Here is a 25133-nt window from a genome sequence, read left to right as displayed (position 1 = left end):
ACCTGAAGAAACTAAAGAAATAACTCAACTCTGACTACACCACTTTGAGATCACAGGAAACTTTATTGTAGAAAGAGCAGAAATGCCAAGGCCTTCAAGATACAGCTTTCAATTAGGAAATGAAGTCACAAGCCCTCCCCAGGGGACTCCCAGATGTTTCAACAGAATCAGGGACTTGGAGGTAGTGTGAGGACTCAGCAAGCAGGTGAAGGAAATTCCAAAGCTTGGAAGCAAAGCCCCCCTCCCCTGCTCCCTTTCAGTCGATCATTGGTTGATACCTTTTCCCTTCACTCCATCCAGCACTCTTGGACATCTGACATAAAACCCTAAATTAGGAAGGGAAAGCCTCACAATGTGCTCAGAGCCATGGAGAACAGAAGGTAGAAGGAACTTAAGGAGGCCTGGGTAAAAGGATTAACCTGCCTGCCACAAATACGCCAGCTCCAGATTCACTTCCCAACAACCCAAGTCAGCATCTCATTTTCCTGGGGTCCCCAGCACCAGAGGGGAGCTGCAGGTGCCCAGCTATTTGGGCCAACTCTCAGTATAGCCATTATTCTGGAAGAGACAGGCTTCAAAGACTGGAACTGTCTGGAAGAACCTAACTGCCCATCACTTCCCCCCTGCCAACAGTCGTCCCTGGAAGAAGGACTGGGGCCTCCATACCCATGGAAATACTCCCACCCGGGCTGTTAACCCAGAGGATAATGCTTCATGAGACAGAGACTCAAGACTGAAGACGAGGCATAACCTACAAGTATCAGAGGTAGACAAAGACTGACCCAACACCCACCCTCAAATGCCACAAGACTAAGAGGTGGACATTGGCCCTTGATGCAGGGGTTTCCCTTTGCCAAACCAGCTTGCCTAGAAACCAGCTGCCCCCACCCCGACCCCCAGCGATCTCTGGGTAGTCCATCCCCAGAGCTGCCCAGGGACAGGAAAGGCAGCCTGGGGTTGAGACACCGAGTGTAGTCCCTCGATTATGCATCCATCCACGTTGTGGATGTTCTGCAGGACCCCTTGTTATTGTAACCTCCATCACTGAACTTGGCTTCTTCGTGTCCCCCAAGAATGAGAGCCAGGCCAGCAGCAGGGAGCCCCGCCTGGGAATCTGACTGTGACCCCCACCCCCAAACCAACTGCAGCGTGGGGGGGGGGGGGGGGCGTGACTTATGCACCCTGTTTCCAACACCTAGAGCTGAATTTCTTGGCAAAACAGATGAGACCCCATCAGGAAAAGAAAGGCAAGCGAGGGGAGCCGGGAGAGGGCGGGGAATGCCTGCGGGAAGACGCGGGTTCTACTCCAGCACGCGCCTGCGGGAGCTGCTGGTGGACGTCTGGATGATCTGCGTCCGACCGCCGCCGCCGCCAAACTTGCTGCTGCTTTTGCTACTTCCGCCGCCGTAGTTCCCGCCGCCGCCGCCCCCTCGGGAAGCCCCGCCTCCGTAACTTCCGCCGCCGCCACCGCCCCCTCGGGAAGCCCCGCCTCCGTAACTTCTGCCGCCGCCGCCGCCGCCCCCTCGGGAAGCCCCGCCTCCGTAACTTCCGCCGCCGCCGCCGCCGCCGCCACCGCCCCCTCGGGAAGCCCCGCCTCCGTAACTTCCGCCGCCGCTGCTGCTGCTGCCACTGTAGGTAGTTTGGGTGCTATGCACCGCTGGGGTTGGAAGTGAAGGGAAAGGGGGGACAAGGCAGACGGGTCAGATCCATGGGTAGGGGGTCTCAGCTGCACCCACCCCTCTCCTTACAGCCCCCTACACCCTTGATCACTGGTGACAACCAGCTTGCCCACATATACAAACACGAAGTTACCCGTATTCTCACTTGAAAAGTAGCATCCTGAGTCAGGCTTGCTTCAGTGGCTCAGGCCTGTAATCCCAGCCACTTGAGAGGTAAATAAGATCTTGATCTTATTCCCTCGCCCCAGAAGGGGTTGGGGGGGGGGTGAATTTAAGACCATCTCTGAAAAAGGAAACTGAAGGCAGTAGCCCAAGTGGTAGAGTGCTTGCAAAAACACCAGTACCACCACACACACACAAATATATATATATATACATATATATATACACTATATATATATACACACACACACACATATATATACATACATACATACACACATATACATATATAGTGGGAAGGAGAAAGGAAGAATAATAAAGAGGGTGAGATTGGTGGGACTATATTGTAGAAATGTAACAGTGAAATTCTTCCATGTATAACTAATGTAAATAGAGTGGGGAAGGGAGTTCTCTCTTGTACTGAGGCTTAAACTCAGAGCCTGGGTGCTGTCCTTTAGCTCTTAAGGATGGTGCTCTCCCATTTGAGCCATAGCTCCACTTCCAGATTTCTTTGTGAGGGAGGATGGTTAATTGGAGATAAGAGTCTCATGAATTTTCATGTTCTGGTTGACTTTGAGCCTCTATCATCAGATCTCAGCTTCCTGACTAGCTAGACATACACAGGTGTAAGCCACCAGCACCTAGCTAACAAGCTGGTTTAAAAAAAAAAAATGGTGGTGGCACTCTCTGAAGAGTCTATTCATTGTTTACTGAATAGATAACCTAAACATTGTAGCCACTGATTATTGCATACCATTAGAAATTAAGATAAGCAGATCTAAAATCATCATCATTGATTCTAACAAATTCTTCCAGGATTTGCAATGATAAGCTGTTGTTTGGATAGAGAACTGAAAACTAAAATGTCAGACACCAGTTCCCGCTGGTCTCCTGGCAACTGTCCCCTCAGCCTATCCTCTTGCTCAACACCAACTAGTCTCTATCTCTGGACTCTGCTGGTACTTACATATGCTCACATGGTCCTGCAGCTGTCCAGACATCCTGAAAATGAAAATACAAACATCAGCCAGGCCTAAGAAGCCTGAAGACACTAGCCAGAAGCAGCAGCCTGGAGACATATGAAGATGTGGGTGTGAAAGGGAAAGCCACCCCCAACCTCAGAGGACAAGGAGCTATGAGCACTCTTATGAAACCTTTTAGCACTGGAGTCACAGCTGGCTACAGTGACTTGGGTTCAGGTATGGAGACGTGGTACTTGGAGGATGAGGAATGGATGACACATGGCTTTACACACACACACATCCCACATGCTCCCAAATCCTACATCTTCTGCTTCTAACTCAAACACTTCTGCTCCACCTGGAGTACTAATCTTCCCAGAAAATTAGAACGCTTCTCTTCTCTCCAAACAGTGCATCTGGATTTGCCAAGAATCATGGCTGCCACACCCACCTGCTCTCCTCACACTCCAGGAGCTTGCGGTAGGTGGCAATCTCCACGTCCAGGGACAGCTTGGCTCCCAGCATGGCTTGGTAGTCTCTCAGCAGCCGGGCCAGGTCCTCCTTGGACTGCTGGAGGGCCTCATCCATGCCCTGTAGCTTCTGCTTTGCATCCTGGAGGGCCCGCTCTCCCCTATCTTCTGCCTCCCCAATGGCTGAGTGCATCTGTTCAATCTGTATCAGAGAGGGTTTGTAGAACCACAACGGTGTTGAGTTTTCAGCAAGGCATTATGGGAGGCAGCTTGTCTGGCCAACAGACCCAGAGTACCCATCCCACCTGCTTCTTGACGTTGCCGATCTCTGCCTGCAGCCTCTGAATGGTGCGGTTGAGCTCAGAAATCTCCATCTTGGTGTTCTTCAGGTCATCTCCATGTCTACCTGCTGTGATTTGGAGCTCCTGGTACTAAGGGTCAAAGGTAGCATCCTGGTCAGCACCTGGTACTGACCAGGTGAGCAACTCTGGGAGAGGAATGAGCTGCTTTGCTCTCCCCTGGGAAGTTCCAGAAGAAGCCCACTCAGATCTGTGGTTACACACACACACAGTCATGCCCATACCAAGCCCCTCTCACCTGAGCTGCAAACACACACCTCTAAGCCAATCCTCCCTCATCCCCTACCACCCCCAAATCTGGGCAGGATCATACCTCAGCCAAATCAACCTGCTTTTTGAGCTCTATTACTTCTTTTCTTTTCTTACATACCCAAGCCTTCATACTAGTCCTTCCTTAGCCATACTGGGGCCTTTTGCTTTTTCCATCCTATTATAGTCCTTCCTACCTTTTTCAGGTGATTCTACTAGCAGGCAGGACTTCCTATCTTCAGAGGTCCTCAGCATGTTCCACATACTCTCCTCAATCGCTGTCTATCTCTGTCTGTTCCCTCCCTTCTCTTTCTTCCTCCTCTTTTCCTCCACCTTTTCTTCTCTCCCTTCCTACCTGTCTCCCTCCCCTTCTCCCTTTCTCCTCTTTTTCCCTCTCCCCATCTCCCTCCTCTCTTCCCTTTTCCCTATTCCCTCTCTCTTCTCTTTTCTCCTGCCCCCTCATCCCGCATACATCAGAACTCTACTCATTGGGTATGGTAGGTGTGGGGAGAGTTGACTGGAGAGGACGTGTTCGATTTGATATTTTTACTGTTGAGTACCTCCTCAGTCTGATGCCAACACCCATTGCACCCCCAGAGCACCTGCCTTCTAGCCAGAGTGATTGGAGTTGGTCAAGGGTAAATTGCAAAGCAGATCACCAAGTACCAGTCAGAATTTAATGCCTGGCTGCCAGCCTTTGTCTCTTCAACTACAGAATCTTCACCATCCAAAAATGCCTAGGCCAGTTTATGATAAATAAGCAAAGAAAAAGCTACACATACATTCATCTAGTAGGTGAAGGTTTGGTCTTATAATGGAATAGCATGCTGTTAAAAAAAATGTTGTGGGTAGAAACAACAGATCTTTTGTTTTCAGTTTTCAACCTTGTTGTACTATATCTAATTCTTTCTTCTTATTTTATTTCATTTTTATTTTCCCATTGGTTTATCCTTGGCAATCTCTGTCCTTGGTTCTTGTACCCTTCATCGTGTATATACATTTATCTGATTTGGGGAAGGAAAGGGAAATAACAAAATGCTGAAAGAAGCACAAGGCTGACCCATTGCAACCATGATATTCACAAGACTATGTTGGAAATGAACTTTACCACTTTGGGAGCAGGGGGAGTGGGGGAGGAAGGGATAGTAGGAGAAAACAAAGGAGCAGGTAACAATGTTCAACAAGAAATGTACCTTACTCATGTAATTGTAACCCCTTTATACAGCATCCTTACAATAAAACAATAAAATTTTTTTAAATGTTGTGGGGCCAAGTATCGGTGGCTCATGCCTATAATCCTAGCTACTCAGGAGGCTGAGATCTGAGGATCGTGGTTCAAAGCCAGCCCAGGCAGGAAAGTCCGTGAGACTATTATCTCTAATTAACCACCAGAAAACCAGAAGTGGTACTGTGGCTCAAGTGGCAGAGCGCTAGCCTTGAGCTGAAGAGCTCAGGGACAGGGCCCAGGCCCAGAGTTCAAGCCCCATGACCAACCAAAAAAAAAAATGTTGTGGGATATTTAATGGCACAGAAAGAAAAAATTCAAAATTATGTTTTAATAAGTACCATGATGAGAAAATAAAAATAAAAACATTTAGTGGTTAAGAACATAGAGTAAACCTAACTAGGTTTAATTAGGTGCTACTTGCTAGTTTACAGAACATAGGTAAATTACACAATCTCATACCCTGCTAAATATTTCCATAAAGCATTTATGTAAAGCCAGACACCTGTAATCTTAGCTGCTCAGGAGGCTAAGATCTGAGGATCAAGGTTCAAAGTCAACCTTGGCAGAAAAAATTCCTTGAGTCTCATCTCCAATTAACCAGGAAAAATGCTGGAAGAGGAGGTATGATTCATGTGGCAAGGTGTCAGTCTCGTGCAAAAAAAAAGCCAAGCAACAGCATGAGATTCTAAGTTCAAACCTCAATAGAAGCACCAAGCAGGGGAAAAAGTTTGTATGGTGTCTGGTACCTACATAGGAGTTCTCCAGAACTATCTGCAACAGAGAACTGGAAGGAACTATCTGAGCATATTCACAGTGATGATAAGTTATGGATAATCTCTGTGATTAAGTTTCTACCACCAACGTGCCCAGGGATGCTTTGGCAGACAGTATGAAGTTCTGTGAAGTATCCGTTTATTTGGGGGTGCAAGGTCTGCTGGGCAGAGCTCACCTTGGTCTGGTATAAGGCCTCTGCTTCATCCTTGCTTCGCTGTGCAATCATCTCGTACTCAACCCGCACGGCATCAATGATGCTGTCCAGGTCCAGGGAGCGGTTATTGTCCATGGACAGGATGACATTGGTGTCACTGATGTGGGTTTGCATCTGGGACAGCTCCTGCAGGTCATGGAGGAGTCAGTAGAATTGTTCTACTCTCCTCCTAGAGTCTCAGTATCCCTCCACTGCTCCATCAAATTTCTCTGGTGAGGCCAGAGCCTGCACCAGGAGGGAGTCTTGCAATTGGGGATCTTGGAGGGAGAGTTCTTTGAATTGTATGCTGAGAGGTGATGGGGAGAGTCTCCTTTATCTCAAGGTAATGGAGCCCTGGCTCAGCCTCCAGGAACCAGGAAGGTGCCTGGGCTCAAGGCCCCTGTAAGGCCACCTCCCTATCATACCTCTCCTGTACCCTCTATCCTGCTCCCTCTGTTGGCTTCCATTTGAGCCGGGCCCTCCGACAGGCACACTAGCTCCTTGAAGCTACATGAGCTCCCAGAGACAGTGGGGAAGAGTCTGGTTGTAGAGCCACTGACAAGCTGAGTAGCCATCAAGTGGGTAATTTAATCTCTCACTTCCTGTTTGGTATAAAAATGGAAATCCCCATAAATTGAGCTTCTAACAAGCACCCAGCCAATAGTGTGGGTCATCAAGTTAGACACAGCAGATAGGAGGGCGGCGTGTAGGAGAGTACTTCACCTCCTCAAAGATTCCCTATTCCCATCTCCTACAGCCTGGAATGCATGAAGATTTCTGCTTGGTTTTGTCCTGATATGTCCTGGTGTTCATTTCATGTCCCAGACAGACTGGGAGACACAGAACAGGGGAAACTCTCACCAGGAATCCTGAGGGATTAGGGTTGGGAGGTCAACTGACTCCAGGCCCTCACAGTTGGGGTAGCAGGAGAGATGAGCCTTTGGTATACTATGTTGGGCTTCAGTCCTCTCCTCCTCCAGACCAGGATGGGAGAAAAGGAAGGAGCTTCTCTTAACAGCTGAACTCACCGTTTCATAAAAGAATTTCAGGAAATTGATCTCCCCATACAGGGTATCCACTTTGGACTGCAGGTCAGTTTTGCCCATATAAGCAGCGTCCACGTCCTGGACAGCAAGCAAAGATGGTTTGACTTTAGCACCCAGGCACACCACTCACTGGGTGACCCAGACAAGGGGCACCGCTTCTCTGGCTTCACTTCCTGGCCTGAAATGTGATCACCTCATTTAAATCTGGGTCCTGAAAACTGGCTTTGAGAAAGGACACCAACCTCCATAGCTCAGCCAGCCACGGCCAGCACCCCTGCTCCCTCCCTGTATTGCAAGGCTACCATAGCCAAACTCAAGCACTGTCACTTGTTTCATTTCTCTTTCAGAAGCCTGGAGAGGCAAGACTGGAGGATTCTCACAGAGACCCACGAAGGTGAGTCTCACACTTCTCCTTCAGTGGAAGAACCCCACATCTAGGCAGCACGCACCACGCTGGCCCCAGAGGCCACCTTGCCCATGTCACCGAGCACTCCACGAGGTGCCCCAGTCTCCACCCAGTCTCCTACATCCACAGTCCCTCCCCGCCTCGGGGCTACCATTTCCCTCACCTTCTTCAGAACAACGAAGTCATTCTCAGAGTTGGTCCTCTTGTTGATTTCTTCCTCATACCTGTGTGGGAGGCAAGAAGTAGGGACAGGCTGTTGGGCTGTCCTTGGTGCCCTGAGGCTTCTTTGCACAACAGAAAGCTCAGATTTCCCCCAAACCCCCACTGTCTTAGACTCAGCCCTGCTCATAACACCACGGCCTGATGATACCAGTGACAACTTCTAGCTCTCCAAATCAACGAAGAGGATAGAGAAGCCACATGGAAAACCCAGGGCCACAAAGAATGTCCCAGAATCCCATTTTCATCCTGATGTGCTACCTTTGTAAATGTGACAGGATCTATCTTCTTTTACCTTAAGAACATGAAGTAGCGACTTAATATACACATATTTTTATATATATATACATACATACATACATAGATCTATATTGACAGATAGATAGATAGATAGATAGATAGATAGCTTTTTCATTCAAGGCTGGTGCTCTACCTCATGAGCTCCATTCTTGTTTTTTTGCTGGTTAATTGGAAACAAGAGTCTCATAGACTTTTATACCCAGGCTGGTTTTAAACTGTGATCTTCATCAAATCTTAGCCTCCTGAGTAGCTAGGATTACACGAGTAAGCCATTGGTGCCCAGCAACAGTCACTTTTGCTAATTTTTTTGCAGTATTGGGATTTGAACTCAAGGCTTTATACTTGCCAAGCAGGCATTCTACCACTTAAGCCACACCTCCAGCTCTCTTTGCTCTTGTTATTTTTGAAATAGAATCTTGCTTTTGGCTTATGATCCTCACATTTGTGTTATCTGCTGTAGGGTGACAGGCAGTGTACAACCATGCCCTGGAAGTGGTGCTGTGGCTCAAGCAGTAGAGCGCTCGCCTTGAGCTGAAGAGCGGCAGGGATAGTGCCCAAGCCCAGAGTTCAAGCCCCATGACCGACCAAAAAAACAACCATGCCCAGCTTTTTACTGTTGAAGTGGGTTCTCAAGAACATTTCTGCCGGGGGGGAGGGGGGGGGAGGGAGGATGGCCTAGAATAGTGGGTCTCCTCATCACTACCACCTGAGTAACTAGGATTTTAGGCTTTAGCCATTGGCATCCAGACTTTACTAATATTTTAAGAAAAAATATTTCACCTATAGTCATGCCCTTTGGCATCTCTAATATGAGTTTTACTTTTCCCTTGATGACTCATACTTTGACTCTTCAGTGGCCCAACACAGTAAGCATGTCAAGGCATTGTTAAGAGAAGCACCTGCATTCATAAGGGAGGAAAGAAGAAGGAGGGAGAGAAGGAGGGAGGTCACCCTTGCCTATAGTAGTAGTAACTGGGTCCAGTATTTAGTGCTTAGTGCATTCAGGTAAAGCACTGGGAACTTACTAAGCATAATTTCATCTAAAGCAGTGGTACTCAAAGTGCAGTTCCCCAATCCACCAACATCATCAACATCCCTAGGAAACATGTTAAAATGCAGTCGTTCTGGCCTTATCCCAGACCTCCTGAATCAGAGACCCTGGGGTGGGGCTCAGCAACCTAATTTCATCAAACTGATGCGTGCCGAAGTTTTAGAACCACATATCTCTTCATCACAATGCTCAACAAGGACAGGACTTGCTATCCCCTCTTTACTGATGTGAGAATTAAAAACTTAAAAGAGTTGAACCCTTAGGCAGGACTTATTTGTCTCCAACATCCATGAAACTACCCTGTCCTTCCCCACCCAATATAATTGTGTGTGTGTGTGTGTGTGTGTGTGTGTGTGTGTGTGCGTGTGCTGGTACTGGGGCTTGAACTCAGGGCCTGGGCACTGTCCTTGAGCCTTTTTGCTCAAGGCTGACTCTCTACTACCTGAGCCACACCTCCATTTCCAGCTTTTATTTTTTGCTAGTTAATTAGAGAGAAGAGTCTCACAAACTTAACTGGGGGGGGGGGGGAAGGACTGGCTTTGAACAGCAATCCTCAGATCTCATGCAAAATGGTGTGCCCCCTCTCCCCATCTCATGTATACAGTACAGGTCCACCATGGCTCCAGTCCCACCTCTCACACCTCAACACTGACGCAGAATTCCTTGTCTCTGGGAGTCAGTTCCCAGCCGCAGGTCTCCTCTAGCCCTTTGCCGCACCTGTGGCCTTACTTGTTCTTATAGTCTTCCACGACGTCCTGCATGCTCCTGATCTCCGAGTTTTGGCGCATCTGCTCAGCATTGAGAGTATCCACCTGCCGCCGCAGCTCGCTGATGTAGCTCTCCAGGAGGGGCTCCAGGCTGCTGGTCCGCATTGAGGTGTTCACTTGCTGCAGCAGCTCCCATTTTGTCTGTAGTACCTGATTCTGCTGCTCCAAGAATCGAACCTAAGAACAAGGATCCCAGTCCATCTCACGCTGTGGCCGGCCCAGCTCCCCCACGGAGGGGAGAGGGGTGCATCAGCAACCCTACAGCACACCTGGATCTCAAAGAATCAGGATGGCTCTTCCAGGGGTCACAGAGCTTCCCCTTCTCTGGGACCAGGACCCTCATACAGGAGATAGTTTCTGATAGTTTCTGACCTCTGGCTCAGTTTCTGATAGTTTCTGACCACTGGCTCTAAGTTCAGCTTGCCTAAAAGGAATATTAAACTTGATCTGGATTTGAAGGTGCATTACCTAGCCTTAATACCTCTTTTGTTCCCATACAGCACTTTACATCATAAGTATGCTCACCCCCACGCTTCATTTATCCATGACATATAAGTACAGAGTGGTGAGGAAACCTCTGAACCCCTGAAGACACAAGGCTCCTTTCTCTTTCTGGTTGGCATGTGTGACGTGATTGAGGACTGGAGGAAACTGGGCTTGGAATATCAAAACTGATTGCTGGTCAGGCACCAGCGGCTCAAACCTGTCATCCTAGCAACTCCGGAGGCTATGATCTGAGGATCGCTATTAGAAACCAGCCAGGACAGAAAACGTCTGTGAGACTCTCATCTCCAATTAAGCACCAAAGAAGCTGAAAGTGGTGCTGTGGCTCAAGCGGTAGAGTGAACCTTGAGCAAAAGAGCTCAGGGACAGTGCCCAGACCCTGAGATCAAGCACCAAGATTGGCACAGGGGCACACAGGTCCTAGGGCTTAAATTTAGAGCCTAGGAGCTGTCCCTGAGCTTTGTTTGGCTCAAGGCCAATGTTCTACACCTTGAGCCACAGCTCCACTTCTGGCTTTTTTGTTAGTTAATTGGAAATAAGAGTCTCATGGATGTTCCTGCCAGGCTGGCTTCAAACCACAATCCTTAGATCTCAGCCTCCTGAGTAGATAGGATTACAGATGTGAGCCACTACAGACAACGCCTTTGAAAGTGGCACTGAGGAAAGTACCCAGAATCCCCCAGCTCTGAGACTGCCCATCGAAGAGGCCAGCCCTGTTTCTTATGGCTTATTTTCCCTAGTTTTATCAAAGCAAAATATCAGGCAAGCAGCTCTCACAGGCTTGTCAGCACAGCTGACAACACCCTGGGAGAAATTATTTTACCCTGTGCTGCCACTCCTGGCCAGTCCTATGCTCACTACTGCTCTGCGACACTGTGGGGACCAAAAGAAAGTAACTGGTGGCAGCAGATATGGTTGGAAGGCCACATCATGTCAGGCTTTATAGGATTCTGGATTTATTTCACATGAGACTGAAACCAGGGAAGGATGTAATGGAGAAGCATATGCTTTCAAAGGATAACTATGCTGGAGTGCAGAGGATGGGCTGTGCTGGGTTAAGAGGGAAGGCAAGAAGACTAGCTTAGAAGCCAGTCAGAAATCACTGTAATGGAAGCCTTCTCCCTTCCATGCCAGAGGCCACCTGGCTGAATAATCTCTCCTCATGGTCATCAGAGGGAACACATTAAGGGAAAGAAAGGAAACCAAACATCCTATACCTTGACATCTTCCCACATCCCCATACCACAAGGGCTCAGACAAAATGCCACTTTGTACACGGGAGCCTCACTCTCCAGAGCATTCTCCTAGGCCCAGCCTGCTGTTCCTGCCCCAGCTTTATATCTTTATAGCCATTTCCCTCTTCCTCTGTACTGCCATTTTCTCCAGGAATTTTAACTATTTGAAATTCCCTAAAGGCATCATGCTTTTATGCCTGCTGCCTAGGAATCTCTGCCCTGGAAATCTGTTTTATTCTTCATCTATCTTTAAGACTCAGATCAGACCTGAGGGTCCTGAATAAAACTCTCCAAGAATCCAGCAGCAAGGGTAAATAAATTTATGGCATTTTCCTTTGAGTAATGGCAGTCCATAGTCCATACAATGGCTATTAACATACTTTTTCCATGCACTGGTATCATTCTCTCCCCTTCAAATACTGGGTTCCTGAGGGCATAGTTATGCCATAGTCACCTCTATAGCAGTTGTCACAGTGGTATATAATAGATTCTTAGTAAATATTTGTGGGCTGAATTGGTGGGCAGATGGGTGAGCAGTGTGGTGTAAGGGTAAGTATGTAGATTGGTGAATGGATGGATGAATGGAGGGTTGTGTGTGTAGGAAAAGTGTAAGTGGATGGTTGAAAGGAAAGGAAAGGTACGGATGGATGGATGGATGGATGGATGGATGGATGGATGGATGGATGGATGGGTGGATGGATGGATGGATAGATGAATGGATGGATGTGTAGGTTTGTGTAGGTTTGGGACAGATGGAGGAAAGAAAGTAAGAAAGAAGGGATGGGTATGTGTGGCTGGGTGGATAGATGATAGATGGTAGAAGGCAAGAGGGGCCAGGCACTGGTGGCTCACACCTGTAATCCTAGCTACTCAGGAGGCTGAGATCTGAGGATCATGGTTCAAAGCCAGCCCAGGCAGGAAAATCCATGAGACTCTTATCCCCAATAAATACCAGAAAACAGGAAGTGGTACTGTGGCTCAAGTGGTAGAGCACTTGCCTTGAGCTGAAGTGCTGAGGGACAGCGCCCAGGCCCAGAGTTCAAGCCCCATGACTGACAAAAAAAAAAGAAAGAAAGAAAGAAAAAAGAAGGCAGGAGAATGTATAAAGACAGATGGAAAAGTGAATGAATGTGGCTGGGTGGATGGATATATTGGTGCACAGATGCATGGGTAGATAGAAAGTGAATAATGATGCATGAGACTGAGGTTACTGCACTGTGTATCTATTGCATATCTTCACACCGAGTACCTACTCTCCTGCAAAATAGGAAGAAAGCCTCCCAGAAGCCTAAATGAGGACATATACAACTGGAAGTCACTGTCATCAGTCCTCCAAGTGAAATAGCACAGTGTGGTATAGAGGTTACAGAGTTCCTATCCAAGACCCTGCCTGGACCTAATGTTCTCACTCACCTTGTCAATGAAGGAGGCAAATTTGTTGTTGAGAATCTTAATCTGTTCCCGCTCCTGAGTCTTGACTCTCTGAATTTCAGGGTCCACTTGCAGGTGAAGTGGCTCTAAGAGGCTCTGGTTAATGGTCACCTCATGGATGCCCCCTGGAGGATAAGCAGGACCAAAGCCCCCAAACCCCATATTGCTAGCTCCAAATCCAGCACCTCCAAACCCTCCACCACCTCCAAATCTGCCATTTCCAAAGCCACCACCTCCAAAGCCACCAGCCCCCCCAAGGCCACCACTTCCAAAGCCACCACCTCCAGAGCCACCACCTCCAAAGCCCCTGCCCCCTCCAAATCCTCCTCCTACTCCCCTACCCTGGCAGAAGCCACTAGAGCTTCTCCCCAGTAGGTTCATGGAGATGCTTTTACTGCCACCCAGATTGTAGAGGCTCCTAGAACCAAACCCCGATCCATAGCCCCCATAACCACCACTGCCACACCTCCCTCGGGCCTGACCCAGAGATGCTACAGCCCGACTCCCACCACCAAAGCCTGAGGAAGACCTGGTGCTATAGGCCCGTCTGCTCCTTGAGCTAAAGGCAGACTGAGAACTAAATTGGTGACTCATGGTTGCTGGAGCAACCAGAGGCTTGAGCACAAGTGAAAGCAAAGGCCCAGCTGGATGGAGGCAGAGATCAAGGAGGGAAGGAGCTATGACTCCTTTGGAAGAGGCCTGGCTCAGTCCCTATATATATATGCACCTGTGCTGGGCTGGGCTGCCCAGAATCCTGGGAGGGGAGTATTTGTTTAGTTTGCCTGCCAGTAACATCTGTTTGAAACTTCACACCTATGTGTTGCAGAAATTACATTGCAGACAAACTTCCCCAACTTGATCATTTATCACTTATCTCATGCCACTGAGAGATGGGACTTCAATCATCTCTGAGCATCTAGTTGCTGGAAACTCCTGTAGAGTTTCTTCTCCAAATCGTTCGTTGATCTCTGCTAAGAAATTCGACCATCCATCTGTTTGTTTGGGGGTGTGTCTGAAAGATCTGGGGCAAAGTGGGGAGATAACTGGTTACCTTGAGAGCGTAGCTGGACTCAGGTGGAGGAGACATAAGCCATGCTTACACTGTCCTCCTGGGAAAAAGGGATTTTCTGCTTCCCATCAACAATTACGTTGAGCATCTACTAAAATAGAATATTGACTTCTAGACCAGGAGGGAAACTATCTAAAAATATCTTTTGTTCTGTTTTATCATTTCTAAGCTGTGATAGACAAGAGTTTTGTAGAATAAAATTGAATAAATGGCCCTTTAAAGGAAATTTAAAGACCAAAGCCATCCAAAATACAAGCCCTATTTTCAGATTCAGTAAGTAGAAAATTACTCTGCTATTATAGATGACAATAGTTATGTTGTTCCTAAGTGGTTACTCTTGAATTCTGTACTTCAGAGAGCCTGTAGTAAAGTGCTCAGGGACCAACAATAGCCTATGCCCACACTCTGCAAAGCAGAGGCCTGGAGTGAAAGCATACTTAAGTGCGTTTGTGTCAGCCAACAAAACCATGTGTTCACCCTCTGGACCCAAACAGCTAGTGGCTTTCATCCAAAAGATAATAATGACTGTTTTGAACTTGCAGGGAGAAAAAACTAAATGTCATGCATCAGAAAAGTGGTGGTTTGTCCAATAAGATACAAGTATTTATCTCAAATCATCATCCTGGAGACTATGTGGCACAAATCATAGCACTTAGGCTATAATGTTAAGTGCATAATAATACACATTGATCTGTGCTTGTAACTCATTAAAAAAAATGATGAGTGCAGGAACTGGAGCTGTGGTTCAAGAGGCAGATCACCAGCCAGGAACAAAAAAAAAGTCAAATAAGAATTTGACACCCTGAGTTCAAGTCCCAGTGCTGACATTAAATAGCAGTAATAGTAATTAGAAATTAGAAAAGATGAACTTAAAAAGTGGCTTGCAGCTGGGTACAGTAGCTCATGTTTGTGAACCTCACTACTCAGGAGGTAGAAGTTGAAAGGAACAGAATTCAAGACCACCATGAGCAAATGAGGACCTCAACCAATAAAAGGCATGATGCACATGCCTATCACCCCACCTACCCAGGAAGTATAAATCAGATTACAGTCTGAGCTGACCTGGACATAAATGCAGGAAAAGAATAATATAACTAAAGCAAAATTGGCTCAAATAATACAGTATCTGCTTTTCAAGTACAAAGCCCTGAGTTTAAACCCTAGCTCCTCATTTTTTAAGTACCTTGAGAAATGAGTTAATCTATTGCAAACTGTAGTGTGTTTTCTTCTAAGTCTTTAAATGTCCCTCTCCATTGTTGTCATATAATAAATAATTTCCAAAACTTGGGACTGAAATCACAATGACCCAAAAAAGTTGAGTCAGAAATCCCAATAGAGGCGAGAAAGGGTAGGCTACTGATAGGAAAGAACGAGAACCAAAAAAGGGGGTTGGTAAGCAGCCGCCAGAAGTATCCTAGGGCTGGGAGAGGCTCTGAGGGCTCCTTCAAATTCCATGTCTTCTCATCACCTTCCTCTGCTTTCCTAGCCTGGTAACTGTTTAGGCGAGGTGTCTGCAGGAGTATAGGATGGAAGACAGAGTGATCCTGAGGTACTCACAGAAGAGCTGTTTCAGCTCCAGCTCCGCTTCCTCCTGGCTACATAATCTCAGCCAAGCCCCCTACTCCAGAGCCCCACATAGTAAAGGGATCTTCCTATTTCTCAATGGTTCAGTGCTGTAAGCTGTGTGGAACAAATCAGGGCAAGCATAAAAATAGCTGCACACGATCCTAGCAAGATCATAGCTACCTGATGTGTCCAAGGTTTTCAGCTTCCTCTAAGATAATTCTAGGCAAGTCAAAAGAGTGGGTCATTCCATCCTAGGCTCCTGTGGCCTACACAGCTCCACTCCTAATTTTAACACTTTTGGGGAATCAGTAAGGGCTCCTCCAACTCCAAATGATAAAGAGAACAACCAGTGGAGCCAGAGGAAGAAAAGGGATAGTGGAGTTGGGAATGGAATGGGTGGAGTGTGAGAAAGTTGCCTGAAGGCGATGAGAATCCTCAGCCAAGGAGAGGCCCAGAGAATTAAACTGGAAGAACAGACAGAGGTCAGGAGGGAAAAATGAGACTGTTATACAGATGGGACAGAAATCCCAGCAGTAGGTGAAATGTCCTTAGGGTTTCTCTCTCTCTCTCTCTCTCTCTCTCTCTCTCTCTCTCTCTCTCTCTCTCTCTCTCTCTCTCTCTCTCTCTCTCTCTCTCTCTCCCTCCCTCCCTCTCTCCCTCTCTCCCTCCCTCCCTCCCTTCCTCCCTTCCTCTCTCTCTCCCTCCCCTCCTTCCATCTCTCTCTTTCTCCCTTTCCCTCCCTCCCTCTCTCCCCTCTTTTTTCCCTTTCTCTCTCCCCTTCTCTTTCTCTCTCCCCTTCTCTTTCTCTCTCTCCCTCCTCTTTCTCTCCCCCCTCTTTCTCTCTCTCTCTCTCTCCTGCCTAATGCTTTCCTGAAGAACATGCAGAATTAACCTCTTCATCTCTATCTCTACTCCCAATTAAATAAATAGGAAGCCTCTTGATATTAGAACCAAACATCTTGCCCCCAAACCCCAACCCCATAAAATTGCTGGTCAGAAGACCAATAGCCTAATAGCACAGACCTACCCAATTGAGTTAAAGTTAAGGCCAACACATGGCACAGTTGTGGCCTCCACATTTTGTAGTTATGGAGTTGAAACCCAGCTCTCTACTGACTAGCTGTGTGTCTAATCTCTGTGAGCTCTGTGAACTCTGTGAGCTCTGTATCAAGCCTGTGGCTTGGTGCTTGATAAGAACTAAACATAATTCTCAGTATGTGTTTGGTGGCAATGGCTACAGCACTTACGAAGTGCTATGAGATTTTAGAAAGTGAAGCAGCTGCAGAAGCTGTCGCAGAAGCCAAGACCTAGCCAAGCTGGCCTTGAAGGACATGGAGTACTCTGGAGTAGGAGATTGGAATGGGAATGACCCAGGGAGTTATGTGGGCCAAGGCCTAGAGGAAGTAAAGGACACTGCTAGAAGCCGAGATAAAGCCATGGGGCCACTTTTGCTTCTAGGGAAGAGGTAAAAACATGGAGCTGAGCTATGAGTACCAGCAAGGTATTGGAGAGAAATTCAGCACTCACCCAGATTTGTATTTATTCTCATGCTGGGTATAAGAACATATTCAATTAGAGTCACATAAAAGAAGAAGCACCAGGTAGCAGAGTTCAGAAAAGTCCTTTCATTTTCTGTTAGCAACTGCCAGCATCCAGTGCCAATATCCCAGTCCATCTCCTGTGGTCTGGATGAAGGCTTTTCCATGGAAAGGTAGGTGAGGGTAAGAAGGCATGGGCACCCAGCAAATGCACTGAGCCTTTGGTGGAAGGTGACAGCTGTTCCCTCCTCCTCACAAGAAAGAAAATCTGAGATAGTATGCAACAGGAGAGATTTTTGCTTGTCCTAATGAGATACCTAATCTCAGGGCATCCTTAGGGTGGATAAGTTTGCTAGGATAAATTGCTGTCCCTAAAAGGAATCTCTCAACAGGCTGCATAACACAGCCATGGTCACAGTCACCTGGACAGCTTCAACACACACACACACACACACACACACACACACACACAAATACACACACAGCAGGGTGGGTTTAAGGTCTGGCAATATGATCTGAGACATGGAATTTTTCAAAGATCCCAAGTGGTTTTAATGGACAGATAACTTCAGTGACCGCTGACCTGGAGGAAATGTAAGGACCACTGAGATGATGGCTTGGGATTCCATTCTCTTTAAGCATAGTAATAACAATCATTCTATTAAAGAGAGGGTTTAGCTGGGAGCTAGTGGCTCACACTGGTAACCCCAGCTACCCAGGAGGCTATTGAGGATCATAGTTCAAAGCCAGCCCAGGCAAGAAAGTCCATGAGATTCTTATATCCAATTAACCACCAAAAAACTGGAAGTGGAACTGTGGCTCAAGTGGTAGAGAGCTAGCCTTGAGCCAAATAAAGCTTAAGGATAGTGCCTAGGCCCTGGGTTCAAGCCCCAGAACAGGCTTAGTAGTAGTAGTAGTAGTAATAATAATAATAATAATATTTTTAAAAGAAAATTTATTATTAATAATATTTTTAAAGAAGGAGGGATTGGAGAGAGCAGGGGAAAGGGTGACATTGTCTAAAAAGAAATGTATTCTTTACCTGACTTACATAACTGTAACCCCTCTATACATCACCTTTATAATAATAATGATAATAATAATTTTAAAGAGGGAAGGATTGTTGAATCAAAATACCTTTTTATAAGTACTTAAAGATATGATGTTTAGGGTCTGGGAAGGTGGCTCAGTGGTAGAGCGCTTGCCTTGCATGCCTGAGGCCCTGGGTTCGATTCCTCAGCACCACATAAGCAAAAAGAAAGAAGCCGGAAGTGGCGCTGTGGCTCAAGTGGTAGCCTGGAGCTGAAGAGCTGAGGGACAGCGCCCAGGCCCAGAGTTCAGACCCCATGACCAGACCAAAAACAAACAACAAAAAAAGATATGATGTTTAAATTTTAAATAAAGATAGGAAAAAAGGAAACTTGGAGAGATGAAGAAGAAGAGGAGGAGAAGGAGGACAAGGAAGAGGAGGGTGGGAAAAAGGAGGAAGAAGAACTTGTCCAGGAACACAGAAGAGAATGAAAGGCAAAGGCACCCAGCAAATACTACAAGTGTTACTGAGAGGACAGCGTCCTTGCCCCCCTTCTCTTCCTTCCTATCTCTTCATATCCCTCTCTTTCCCACCTTATACCAGCAAGTATACTTCTTAAAAGGAAGGTGGGAAATGGGTTGTAGGCTCCAGGCTGCCCCACCTGACACTGAAATGCAGTGCTGCCAAGAGGGTGAGGCCGGAGCAATTATCAGCCACTCAGATCACAATCTCAGCGAGCAATTGGAGGCAGGGTTTGAGAGGAGCTACTGGTGTGACCAGCAGAAGCAACCCCCACAGATGAAGTGTTCCCCACCTCACCTGGCATCTCGCAGGGTCTGGAGGTGGAAATCAAACAGGTGGGGCAGAGGTGTGGGGCAGAGAGCAGGAGGAAGAATCTCAGTCACCACTCCCCACTCAGGAGGGAGAGGAACACTTACAGCCCTGGTGTGTGTTGGGGGAAAGGGGTTACTTGACTTGAAGTGTGAACTTTTTGTCCTGTTATCAGCAGATGAGAGAAGAGAGAAAATCGCTCCTGGGCTGAATAGAAAGTTCCTAACCTTGGCTTCCCACCCAGCTGTGGCTACTCTTCTCCCTACATGAGTGTCAGAAGCAGACATATGTCCGAGTTCATCAGCCCAATGCCTTCTTTCACAAGGATCGACAGGTACAGAGAAAGGAATGTGCTCAAAGTCACAGAGAAGGTTGATGGTACAACTAAGACTAGAGCTTGAGGACCCTGACTCCCAGCCCTAACAGAATAGAGGCCAATGAGGAAGTCCTAAGCAGCCTCTACTCCTGCAGCCTGGAAGACACACCAGTGGGGGAGGTGGAGGGGATGTCTACCTCCAGCCTCTAGCAGGCCCTGTATATAGGTCCAGTACCCAGGACCATCCCTGAGGAATCCTCCTGATTTCTGGGTTTGGCTCCTCAGGCTCCTTCTCCAGCCCCAAACCAGCCAGGACCTTGCCTTCATTACCCCTCTGATGAGAACACCACAAGGCTAGAAATGAAGATCATTCTCCTCCCAGCTCATCAAACTTAACAGGTGTTCTTAGGCCTGGAGATAGTCCAAAAGTCTCCGTGAGGTCTCAGCGTGGCAATGCAAATTCCCATAGGAAGGTCCAGAGATAACAGTGTTCCAGACAAATGAAGGTTCTTCCATGCAGCAGGCTGGAAGTCATGACTATTTATACATCCTTTACAAAGTTGGCAATCACCTCTTTCCCTGCGGCAAAGAGAGAAGTTGAGCAGGTGTAGACACAGAGGAAAACAAGGCTGCCAGTCAGACCTGGATTGAACTCTGGGAGAAACAGTGAGGAGGTCCCAGCAGTGAAATAGGTTGTCTGGGCAGAGGACACTTCTATGTGTTGGATTGAGAGGGAGCCCAAACAGACTCAAGTTACAGGCCTCGTTAGAAGTGGGGCGAGGAGTTAGAAAAGACCAAAATCCCAAACCCTTTGGGGGGAGCAGTAAATGAACCCCAAGGTAAATTCCCAGTTCATGTCTTGCCTTACCCATGATGGAGAAATTAGAGCACTATATAGACATATACATTAATCATTTGTTTTTATTCTCTCCATTCCTCAAACAGTGGCCACAAACAGTACTGACCTTGTCTAGAGCTCTCCCTATGTGCCAGAGGCAGAGGACATTACTGAATCTGTACAACCATATTGTATTGATGATTTCTGAGAGGTTGGGAGAAAATGAGGTGACAAAGCTGCTGCCTTCCATAATCATACAGCTTGTCTTGCTGGGCCCAGATCACCCCCTGGGCAGCCTAATTCCAGAGTCTGAGAATTTGCCACTTAACTACATTACATTCTACTCTACAGGGCAACTGAGGGAGGTTTTGGAACTCAACAACTGGAGTTAGGTTCTTAGCTCTACTCATACTAGTATAACCTTTCACACACTCATTCATCTCTCTGTGCCTCAGTTTCCTCACTTGTAACATGCAGATAAAGAGCACTGTCTGTGAAAACCACGTCAGTTAATTCATGAGAAGCTCTTAGCTTACAGGAAAATAACAAAAAGCACCCATTTTAGAGATTCTTCTCTTACTACACAAAGCAAAATTCTATCAAGCAAACTGTGTTTTCCACTCAGTTTCCTGTAACTAATTACAGCATCGTTGTAAGCAGCAAAGCAGCCCTGTGATACCCTGCAAACCACACAAAAGGTACAGGACAGCTCTGCTTTCATCATCTATGCAAAAAATGAGCCAGGCATGATGGCACATGCCTGTAATCCCAGCACACAGGAGGTGAAGGCAGAAGGAGCTTGAGTTCAAGCCCAGGTTAGGCTACACAAGTGAGACTGTCTCAAAAAGAGGAAGGCCTATGAAAAAGGAGTACAGCAGTATCCTGATGAGTTTCAAATGAGTCCAGACTATTCTCTGTCTCTCTCTATCTCTCTGTCTGTCTCTCTGTTTGTCCCTCCATCTGTCTCTCTCTGTCTCTCGTCTCTCTCTGTCTCTCTGTCTCTCTGTCCCTCTCTCTGTGTCTCTGTCTCTCTGTCTCTGTCTCTTTGTCTCTGTCTCTGTCTCTGTCTCTCTGTCTGTCTCTGTGTTTCTCTCTCTCTCTCTCTCTCTCTCTCTCTCTCTCTCTCTCTCTCTGTCCCAACTTCTGGATATAACTAAAGGTGATCTTGTTTCTCTTCTTCTTCTTCTTTCTTTAGAAAACGTGTTCATCTCACAGCCTAAAGTTTAGACTAATGTCCTAGACCAATATCTCCCAATCAACCCCCATCACACCCTGGAAACTATACTTCTCTTTGTTTGTATGTGATTTTTTTTCAATTCCATACACTAGTGAGATCACACAGTACTTGCCTTTCTGTGTCTGGCCTATTTCACTTAGCATAATGTCCTCTAGACCTATCATTGGTGTCACAAATGGCAGGACTTCTTTCTTTAGTATGACTGATTAACAGTCCATTGAATACCATATGTATCACTGCTTTATTCATTCATTGATGGATGCTCAAGTTGGTTGTGTATCTTAGCTAATGTGAGTAACACTGCAATGAATTCAAGCTACTGATTGGGTGTCTTTTGGCAATCTACTCCCAAAGTGAGATTGCGAGAACATATGGTAGTTCCATTTTTTTTTATTTTTTTGAGGAACCGCCATACTGTTTTCCACAGTGGTTACCCTGTGCCAATTTATGTTCCCACCAACAGTATACAAGGAGCCTACTATCACTAATCATCAGAGAAATGCAAATAGAAAACACAATGAAGTATCACCTCACCCTGGTCCGAATGGCTGTTACCAAGAAGATAAGAGATAGTTGAGTGTTGTCAAGGTATGAAAAACAGGAACCTGGCATGGTGGTTTGTTTTTAGGAGGTGAGGCCCACAGTCTCTGAGATGCATGCAGGCCACAGCTGTGGGACAATCCTCACACTCCACTCTCTCTATATTAGATGTTTTCCAGGTAAGCTTTTCCCTGTAGTGCTAGACAAATCTGTGTTGAAGCTGCAGTTATCTATTGTGTTTTCCTAGCCTGGTAAGCATTTGTTTATCTTGCAGTCATATGTTTACTCAGCTAAGAGTTTCTATGATAACAAGGTGTGTCTCTTCTCTTCTTTCTCTGTGTTTATCTAACATCCTTTGTCAGTCCTTCATGCCAACGAGGGCTAGACTTTAAAAGTGAGGTATGCATGTGCTCCTTGGCATATTTGTTCTGTTTCTCTAGTTTTCCAGGGAGCTCTCTAGCCCTGCATTGAATCTATATTTTGTCTGAGTACATTAATGTGCTGCATCATGATGTTTCAGTCAGTGATGGACCATATGTAGTGCTACTACGATCCTGGAAGATTATAATGGAGCTGAAGAATACTACCACCTCTTGATATCGCAGCCATCACCATGCACCACCCCTCATTGCTTGTGTGTTTATGGTAATACTCATGTAAACACGCCTTCTGCACAGCCACTTATATAGAAGGCCAGCACACACAGTATGTGTGGTGGGTAAATATGGCCCAGCTCCTGGGGACTACCTCTTGGCCTGACTACAGAGTAAGTGGCTTTTCAGTCCCATCCTCCTGCTTCGAAGCTATCATGCTTCATTGCTGCTGTCTGGGAAGGTGGTACTCCAGGGAGAAGGTCAATGGAAGCAGAGGGAAAGGACCCTGCAGACGAGTGGAAGAGTGCACAAGGCTGGGGTGTGATAACCATCAAAGGGAGCCATCCTGGAGCCACTGACTCTAGGAGGAGCCAAGTGAGACATGGACAAAGCTGCTGCCAGGGCTGCCATGTTTCCTCCTTCTCCTCTTTGCAGAATGTACTAGCCTAGGGAACTAGAGAAACCCTGCTCATGGTAGGAGTTCAGCACCCATGGCTGAACAAGGCACTTGAGTCCCTCTGCCTTCACTGTTCACTGCCCCAGATCTGTCACCCAGGTCACCTCCTCCCTGTGCTGCTATTGATAGACAATCTCTGCAATGGGCATCTAGGGTCAGGAAGCCTCCATTAACCTCCACCTAACATGCCAGCCCTTCCACCCACAGAGCCTCTATCTTCCCAAGCCCCTGCCAGGGGACCACGCCATGCTTTTTCTGCAAAGGGTGGGGCAGGGCACTCCTTGTTAGATGTTCATCAGTTCCTGGTACTGAAGCAGCAGCTGAGCTAGGTCCTTCCCAGCCCTTCTTGGCCGCCTTTAGGGAAGCCTTGAGGTCCTGAAGCTTGACAATGGTACCCTTAAAGAGTCCCATTCTCAGAATGTTCTGTACCAGCAGTAGCCATCTGTGGGTTGAGTATGGGCCCTAGGTATGGGGAGACAGGAGTCCTATTTAGATTATTTGGCATTCACTGATGGTCTGCCCCAGGCCTTGGAGATTGTGCCTGAATGATCCTCATATTTAGAAATCAAAGACACAGCCCAGAGGTTAAAGAATGCAGTCAGTAGACAGGGAAGCGGTGCTTGGGGCTAGGTCCCAGCATGCCAAGGAGTGGGATGAGCAGCACTTGGCCTGTTTAGTCCAGCCCAGCAGGAGTCTTGCCCTTCTGTGTCTCCATTCTCTCACATAACTGATAAGGTACCAGAAAGCTTCTCTCAGAGAAACCCCTCAGCCCAGCTGCCTTTGTATCAATTCTCCAACCTCCCTGACTTGGTCTGAATCCACTGTTTCTAGTGTGTTTGAGCCTGAGGCTCCAAGAAGGAAGGAGCTAAATCCACATGACATCCTTTGTTCAGTGTCTCACCCACAGTGGTGCCTGGTAAGTCTCAGTGTGCCTGGATCTGGGACACAGTTTTCCTTTTCATGAGAAGTGTGCTTGCCCAAGAAGAAACAAGCACCCAGAGGCTCTCTGTTGCCTGTTCCAATCACAATCACCCATGACTTCTCCAGAAACAATATCCCAGTAGCTTCCCTCTCTCCTCGGGCCTGCGTTTTTAGTTGATTCCTTGATCTTGGTATCCACTCTTTCTTTGTATCTTTTTTCCATTCTTTCTTTTTTATCATTAAGTCATTATACAAAGAGGTTTCAATTCAGCCTGTCATATTATGAGTACACATGTTCCAGATTTCTGGTATTCATTTGGTAAAACTGTAAGTTAGTTGTTCAAAGGAGTTACACCATTGGAATCCTACCCTCCATATACCATACTTCCAGTCAATTTATTTGTGTATAGCTATGATCCTGTAAACGTTTTCATATATGTTTATAATTTACATCTAACTTCCATATATAAGAAAATTCACTGTTGTCATCTTTTACTAATATCAATTCAAAATGATCAAAGACCTCAGAAACCTTGAAAGTACTACAAGAAGAAGTGGGAGAAACATTAGCACTTATTGGCATAGGCAGGGGCTCAGCAAATAAGAGAGAGAATTGACCATAGGATTGCATCAAGTTTCTGCACAGCAAATGGCATAGTTACTATGCCAAAAATTAGTTACTATGTTAAAAATGACAGCCCACAGAATGGAAGAAGATCTTTGCCAGCTTATACATCTGATGAGGGCCTAATATCCAGAATATACAAGGATCTCAAGAAACTAAACCCAGCCAGGTGCTGTTGGCTCACACCTGTAATCCTAGCTACCTAGGAGGCTGGGATCTGAGGATCACAGTTCAAAACTAGCCCAGACAGGAAAAGTCTGTGAGACTCTTATATCTAATTAATGACCAGAAAACCAGAAGTGGCACTGTAGCTCAAAGTGGTAGAGCACTAGCCTTGAGCAAAAGGGCTCAGGGACAGTGCCCAGGCCCCAAGTTCAAGCCCCATGACCAATATACATACATATACCTCCAATGAGTCAATAACTCAATTAGTAACTGGGCAAAGGGCCTACATGGAGACTTCTCAGGCCTGCATTTGTAATGTGGCAATAATTTGGTACTAAACCCATGTGATCAGCAGGGTTGGCATAATGCAGG

General features: G+C 46.7%; 1 protein-coding gene across 3 annotated transcripts; it reads right to left on the bottom strand.

The window, feature by feature from the left end:
- Positions 1-1290: 1290 nt before the first annotated feature.
- On the bottom strand, positions 1291-13629 carry LOC122098380 (keratin, type II cytoskeletal 1b-like). 3 transcript variants are annotated; one of them, XM_042668776.1, is made up of 11 exons: positions 13018-13629; positions 9828-10042; positions 7692-7752; positions 7105-7200; positions 6059-6223; positions 3579-3704; positions 3255-3475; positions 2809-2843; positions 1631-1657; positions 1469-1579; positions 1291-1429 (listed from the first exon to the last, which is right to left on the bottom strand). In XM_042668776.1, exons 1-11 carry the CDS (start codon positions 13627-13629, stop codon positions 1302-1304), a joined length of 1797 nt encoding a protein of 598 aa, XP_042524710.1. In that variant the 3' UTR covers positions 1291-1301. The 3 variants fall into 3 exon arrangements, with proteins under 3 accessions (XP_042524710.1, XP_042524709.1, XP_042524708.1); XM_042668775.1 differs by having other exon boundaries at positions 1291-1657; positions 13018-13238; positions 13302-13629; XM_042668774.1 differs by having other exon boundaries at positions 1291-1657.
- Positions 13630-25133: the final 11504 nt, after the last annotated feature.

This window comes from Dipodomys spectabilis, unplaced genomic scaffold, assembly GCF_019054845.1.
Source record: "Dipodomys spectabilis isolate Male_0828 unplaced genomic scaffold, ASM1905484v1 ptg000477l, whole genome shotgun sequence".
Classification (NCBI taxonomy): Eukaryota; Metazoa; Chordata; class Mammalia; order Rodentia; family Heteromyidae; genus Dipodomys; species Dipodomys spectabilis.
The sequence above is the reverse complement of the archived record's forward strand: the minus strand, read 5'-3'. Positions and strand labels throughout refer to the sequence as shown.